At 32.3% G+C, this 7,596-nt stretch overlaps 1 protein-coding gene across 1 annotated transcript; it reads right to left on the bottom strand.

Moving 5' to 3' along the window:
* Positions 1-1,880: 1,880 nt before the first annotated feature.
* LOC140052558 (bone morphogenetic protein 10-like) lies at positions 1,881-3,424 on the bottom strand. The gene is made up of 2 exons (XM_072098167.1): positions 3,244-3,424; positions 1,881-2,743 (listed from the first exon to the last, which is right to left on the bottom strand). Exons 1-2 carry the CDS (start codon positions 3,422-3,424, stop codon positions 1,881-1,883), a joined length of 1,044 nt encoding a protein of 347 aa, XP_071954268.1.
* Positions 3,425-7,596: the final 4,172 nt, after the last annotated feature.

Below are 7,596 nucleotides of genomic sequence, written 5' to 3'. Positions count from 1 at the left end.
CTTAATATTCATCGCACAAAACAATATGTTGAATCAACAATTATTCCCAAGAGGTATTTGTGACTGTTTTTCAATCTTTTAGAAGCAGGTTAACATTTCTTGAATACAAATTGTCATTTGAGAATAGAAAAAACGATATTTAAATTTCTATAAATGTTGATAGAATCTTGGTTTGTGTACTAAAATGCATGTTAGGAGGTATTTAAGTTGATCTGTTTCAACCTAAACTCAAAGAGTACAATTCCTGTACAAACGATAGCAGATTTTATGACTTTATACAGGTAATCACTAGATGGGGACGATCATGCCAGCGTCCATAAAGGAAAAGAAATAGAAGAAGAAAATTAGCAAAAATCATGATGGAATTTTTGGACTGGATTCCTCAATTCCTTATCGTTCTTTTTACTTGAAAACTTCATAGAAATTTTAAAAGTAAAATCAAATTCGATTTGTACTACCTTAATTCCACGACACGATTTTCAGTGCTGTATCTCCACACACTACAATATATGCCCAGTATCAAGGTATATTTGGTAATACAGCACCTCATTTGGATATATCTGAAACACATATGATGTTTTATTACCAAATATTCCATGATAATATGGAGAAATCTAGGTTAAAACCAAAACTTTCGACTAGGATTTATATGCAGTATTGCTCGTTGCCTGGACCTGTCACTGCATGGAATTAACTAGTCACTTAAGCTTAATGTTGAAACATATTTCTAATTATCTTAAGATTTGTTTCAAAGAGATTAACATTTATTACAATTAGCTAAAGATCAAAAAGTAAAATGCTTTGACTGAAAGTACTAATATAGATTATAGAGATTGACATAAAGCATATTTTCCCCACGCGAATCTCACGGTTTGCTTGGTTACACATTTTAGTCGTACTGTAACAAACAGTAGATACAATTTGAAAATCGACTGAACGAATTCGTCATTTTTTAAGTTACAGGTGACCGAAGCCGGCTTCCTACTCATTTATTTTATATTGTAGTATCATTAGGCCTACAGTATTTACTTCTGCAAGGAAATATATAACAAAGTAGTATCTTCATTGCATTTAATCAATTCCAGTTACCTTTAATACACACCCAGCACACAGGTAGACATCTTCAATTACACTTTGTCAATTTTAATTATGAGTAATTCATTAAATACAACGTTTAGTCAGTATTAAACAGATTACGTAGGCAGAGCTCATCAATATCCTGCATGGCCACAGCGACACGGATTACTACTAGTACAAGCAAAAATGTTATATAAGATACTGAATTCGCTGTTTCCGCGTACCAGTCGACAAATAGACGTGTGGCGTTGACCTAGTAGCTAATGCGTCGAACAACAAATGAGTCTACGTCGCCATCGAGACGCCGTCTAGTAACTTTACTGATCAATATATCACATGTTATAGGTGATATCAATTATTAAAGACGGAAATTTCAATACGTCATATATGCAATGTTGTTTTATAGTTTGATTTATCGTCATGTATCTACAAAAAAGAAACACCGTAATGATGTTCAAATCGAAATGAAAGCAAAAATTGATGCTATCTTTCGTAAAATGCCGCCAGTTAAAAACATAATTCAAATTCTTTGCAAATTAAAATAAAGAAAAGAGACGACGGATTTAATAAAAGATATAAAAAAATAAGGAGCGTTCGCCCCAACAAGTACACTCACTTCCTAAACCTGGACCGCTCTACTTTGGCTATTATACGTATGAATATTATAATGGAAGAAAACTGACTTTTGCATTCAATTTTTACTATGATCTTTAATTAGATACAGATTAAGAGTATACAGTGAAAGCAGGTTCAAGATTTAAGCTATTATTGGAGCTTAGATAATGTTTAATTACGAACCATTTCTACCGACATGCGCAATCTTTAACCACCATTCCATCGTATTTATGTTTGTACGTTATAACGCCCTCATTGATATACAGTAAAGAGATTGGTTCCAGATTGTTTGCAACACAGCAAGGCTTTGGGAATTGTTTCGGCTTAAATTCGTGAACCAATATCTGTATAACAGCATGTTTTGTGGGACTCCAACGATCTGTTAAGGGGAAGATACACCGTCCACTACAATGAAAAGCTTGATAGGATTTTGGAGCAATGATCCAATTATCGTAACCGATTTCTTTAAAATCAACCGTCATCTCTCTTTTCCGGCAGTAGTTTTTTCTATTTAATCCTCGTCTGTTTCGGATCTTCCCAAGGTTGTTGTCAATTTTAAAGTTTGCCGCCACTTCTTGATCTATCATATTGTCCAATTCGTTTGAGTCTCTCCTATGTACGTTGCTTACAACATCATCAGAGTATATAACAAGTAAAGGTTGATACTGGATGTGTTGTGAGGTATCTATTAGCATCTGCGGAATGATGTCATCAATTTGAACACGCAAGTAACACACGTGTTTGTTATTGGTCGAAAGTCGTTTTATGACGTAATCCGTCAAATCAAAAGTTTCCCAACCATTATTTTCCTTGTATATATGTTTTATGAGCACCTTTTCAAAATGGCCGTTGACATTTTCTTCATCGTTGTCATATATAGCGATTTTGACAAAGGCCCCAGTTCCTTGTTTTTGTTTAACTATTGCAAAAAGACGAAGTTCTGCTAGAACGACTTTCTCGTGAATAGGAATTGTAACGTTGAAACGTAAAAAAATCTCACTAAACTTTGTTAATGATTCCAACTCGTAGTTTCCAGAAAACTCATCAACCTCTAAGGTATAAACAAATGTATACTGTATCAGTTTAATAAACGGAAAACAAATCAACCATTTATTTGTTAACGTTTATAGATTTTAATAATTGTACATTTAACTGATAACCTAACTGTATAGCTTCAGATTGGTTTTATCCCAAAATAATACAGAGATAGCAAATTGTAAGATCATGTGCTTGTAGAGCAACATTTTTAAAGCTAATTTTTTATTTAAAAAAATTAATTGATGGTAAAAAGTTATATTAAACAGTTATTATCAGAAAAACAGCTATTCTTCTGAAAAGGCTGTGTTTAGAGCAACTTAATTTTAAAAGTGTTTTTATTTCATTGGTTTTGTAAAAAAAGAAATGATCTAATTAATTTGTTAATACAAACAATATGAACATCAAATAAAGAGTGCAGAAAGAAAGGAAAATTGATAGTAAACAATAGACATTTAAAAAACTAGAACACATTTGATCGAAAAGAATGTTGTTTTTAAATTAAATTAAACTTACCCTCATTTAGAAAACTTCGAACGATGTTAGAACTTGGATGGGCGTACCGATTTGATGAGAAGCGTTGGTAGAGTTCTATCATATATGGCGGTGCGCGAGAATCATTCTCCTTAAATTCTCTTTTCTTTTCTTGAAACTGTTCGTACACACTCTCTTCCATAAGAGCAAACTGCTGATGCATGACATCATTTTTTGATGTTTTTAGCTGAGTGTCGGAATACTTTTGTTGATTGTTAAGTTTATCGTACTGAATGCTGCTCTTCTTAAGTGACAGTGATAACGACAATTGTAGAAAGCAATAAATAAATAATACTTTTACGTTTTGAAATGTCATTCTGGTTACTTACAAATGTTGTATCAATATCCTATCGTGTTGAACAATTTACAGACTACTCTCTGGCAATCGTTTGCGCCACGGCAGTCAGAACAGTTTCACTTCCAAGATGTCGTTTTAGAGAAGCAACACGTCCTAAACAAACAGCAAAAATTAACGTGTAATCAAGTTAGGCAATTAGGCCTAGATTTGTCCCGATGAAGTTTACGTCGTTAATGCGGTACAACAACTTGAAATCCATTGACATTATCTTACTTTGAAGTTGCTAGAAACTATATCCACTATCTTTACTCAAACGAAATTGTTCCGGACCAATTAATCTTCACAAAACATGCACACATAATCAAACACATAATCTGGTAACGAGTTAACAGAAAATAAAACGTCATTTTCTACTTAACATTGCGAAAATTCAGAGAGTTTACGGTAAGTTTTATCAATGTTTGGACTACTCTTAGTAACAAGATAATAACATAGTAAGGTTCTTATAAACTTGTTAAAGATTTTTAAGGCATGCCTTAATCTCTACAGTTATTAAAGTATTTCAACTATTTTATTAACGAGTTTGTTTATTCTCGAGAATTAATTGTGGATATATTAAAATGTTCTTAAAAGATAGACATGTTATGTATAATCTATAATGTAGGCATACATTGAATTTGGGAATGAATTGAGATACGTCTATTAACCTTTTCAAAAGTTGGTTTCACAGAAGGAATTTTCGACAGGTATGTTCATTTTACCTATGTATGTTCGAATTCTCTAGAATTATAAAATCAACAGGAAAAGTCATTAAGTTAAAATTATAATTATGAATGATCACAATGCTTCAGTTGGGTTCTAATGGCCATAATGAGATAATGCTTTTAATTAAGAAAATTCAATTTACTGCTCTTCATATTGCTCAGTAATTTTAATTCATTATCGGTGTCTATTTGAGCGCTTTGGTGACTATGTTGAAGGAGGCGGGGGTTGACGGACGTCCTTTTGTGATAGCTTGAGCTACATTAAAAATGGAGGGGGAGAGGGATAGAGGGATACTCTATATAGTATAGATATGTGTGTACTTTCTTATCTCAATCCTACACTTTCCTTAGCCCCTCCTCAGGTTCTTAAGACAACATCTTGTTAGTCAACCTTTCAATTATAACCTAAATCTAGACGATATAGCCATGTATTCTTATTTTGGCCAGAAAACCACTAATAACCCATGATTTACGCTTAGGCTTCAAAGATTGAATAACTTTAGATGAAATAATACGAGTGTATTCTCTCCAATCAATCTTTTTGAAAATATTTAATTTTATTTAAATAGATAATTAATTTAATTTAATTTAAATTTTTTAAATCAATTTAAAATAGAAGTTAAATGGAATTAACCGAAAATCAAATGTTAAAAATGTGTGTGACGGTGAACTAGTACTATAATCACCGGTGGTATAATACAACGACGGCTACAAGTCGAGCGAATGCAATATATAAGCAATATAATAATCATCATTCAGTGCTTGTTAATGACGACATACATGGAACGCGCACTAACTTGTCATTTTTTCAATTGAAGGAGAATGTGATAATTATCGTAAAAGGGTATTTACAATAATTGTTGATCGCTATGAAGCAAATGACGTCAACCCTGTTGTCTAAGAAACGAACGTAAAATAAACGCTGGCCTACATGAAGAAGGATTATCGGAGCGACCGACACAATACGATAGCATTTATTGCAAAGATTGCTCGTCCATATAACTACAGTAAGTACAAAACGTTTTTATTATTTTTTGTTCCTAGTAAATAAATTATTTTTCTAATTTGCATTGATAAATTTTAATTATGTCAAATTTAATTTTTTTTTAAAAGAATAAAGTAAGCCCCGTGAAAGAGAAAAACACCTTTAAATTATGTAATATTGTTTAGATTCACGCACATTTTGTGGGACACAATGCTACTGTTTATGTTTTAGAAACTTTTGACCTGATCGAAGTTGACTGGGTTTTACGAATTTTACTTGAAACGTTACAACATAGGGTACCGTGTATCCTCAAATATCACTTCAATTGCTTTTGAACGTGTTTCAATAAGATTAAAAAATAAGTTTGAGTTAATTTACAAGTGAATCGAATTTTCAGACGTTCCACTACTATTATACGATTGGTATCCCGTGTACTGTATTTAAATACTAAACAAAGAGACAGAACATCTTATTTATTTTATTTTATTTCAACTACATCCAATTGTAGGATGCCTTAAAAATATTTAGATATAAATATAGACATAAAAATACAATATGAAACATACACATTTTGAGAATTCAACGTTCCGATCTATTTAATCCCTATACAGTATTATTCTGAGTTACACAAGTACTATTTTTATCTGAATATTTTCAATGGATCATCTGATATTGGTTTGGGTATGTCATTGGGTGAATTTGTTAAGCCTATTCACAATGTATTTTGATAGGCCTACTGTATCTCAGGGCATACGCACAGCTTCTACAAGCGGGTTTCAAGCTCTTGAGAATAAACTTAAATATTTCGTGTTTCAATTACACGAATACCATTTATTATGAAATAGAACATACATTTTGTCATTAAATACTTTAATTCGTGTAGAGTAGGCATAACATTAAACCTTATCACAATAGATACAATTTCGCAGTGGTTGTCATTATTCTATAATTACCAAACGATATGTCACAATTTCGTTATTAATTAGAAACTCACAGAAGGCCAAGCAACAAAGGAACTTTGTCTTTAGTTAGACGTCTCATCCAAATTTCATTCAATAATCATGGACGATACAAAACCTTATATACCCCTTTTTGTCGTTTGTGGGTTTGTCCCACCTTTTATTTCATCTATGATTCATTTTTAACATTATATTCACATCCTCACCAATCTATACAATGAAATAAAAGTGTAACAATTCAATTAAACTTTTTTTTTCAGACAAACTGTCCATAGATAGGCCTACATATAAATACAATTTTTAAAAAAAGGACCAACCATCAGAAAATTCTGATTATCATTATCTGTTGACATATGGTGCCTCTCTCCATTTAAAACACATTCTGGAATCTAATAATATACAGCATATACATACATATAACGAACAAAATACAATAAAAAGGTGAAAGGTTGTGTACGTCCATTATTCTGAAATGAGTGTCTGTATACAGTTTCTCTATACATTTCTATACATTTATTGATTCATTATTCACACTGTTGTCATTGTTAGATCATGTTGTTATTATGTATGTATGTATGTATTGTAAAATCTTTCACATCTTGTAAAGTGTAGCTCGTGGATTCCAACATAATGTGATAAAACAATGATGCAAGAATGAATTAAATGACTAGTAAGAATAAATGATTTTAAAGCGCATGAAACATTGCATTGTCAATGTACAGATAGGCCATGGTTAACATTGAGTTTTTTTCTTACAGAAAATGGGTAGTAGTCCGTCGTGTAGCAAAAAGAATTTGGAAACCAAAACAGCGACAGAAACCAAAAAAGTAGAATCACAAATAACAAGAACAATCACAGATAATAAAACGCACGAAGAAGATTTTAAACGCCTTCAAGAAGAAAACAAAGAACTAAAGAATACATTAAACAAAATGATATCTTGTAAACACTGCAGCAGTTCATCGTCTTCGCAAAATATAAAAAGTCCGCCACAAAAACCGAGACAAACTTTTAATGGAATAAATACTCCGAAAAATGATATTGATGCGTACGGAAAAGGACTGGCGCCAGCGGGTATTTATACGAACAGTCATAGAAGGCGGCATCGGAGGACCAGTCGTCCAAACAATGATAGGACTGTTGATCTTCTTGGCTCAAGAGAAATTGGCTCTCCTGGAAACTCTTCTTATACCGAAGAAAAATCAGACTCAACGACGGTTCACACGTCATGCTCACCATCTTCAATCGAGATGACACGGTGAAACTTGGGAATGATGACTTATTTATAATGAATTATATAGATACGGATTTGTTGACTTAGGCCTATAC

Source organism: Antedon mediterranea, chromosome 6, assembly GCF_964355755.1.
Source record: "Antedon mediterranea chromosome 6, ecAntMedi1.1, whole genome shotgun sequence".
Classification (NCBI taxonomy): Eukaryota; Metazoa; Echinodermata; class Crinoidea; order Comatulida; family Antedonidae; genus Antedon; species Antedon mediterranea.
The sequence above is the reverse complement of the archived record's forward strand: the minus strand, read 5'-3'. Positions and strand labels throughout refer to the sequence as shown.

Excerpts from the sequence above, each read along its gene's own strand:
- LOC140052558 (XM_072098167.1), bottom strand. The coding sequence starts at position 3,424 with ATGCATCAGCAGTTTGCTCTTATGGAAGAGAGTGTGTACGAACAGTTT. Across the intron at positions 2,744-3,243 it reads TCGAAGTTTTCTAAATGAGG|AGGTTGATGAGTTTTCTGGA; the intron begins GTAAGTTTAATT and ends TTTATACCTTAG.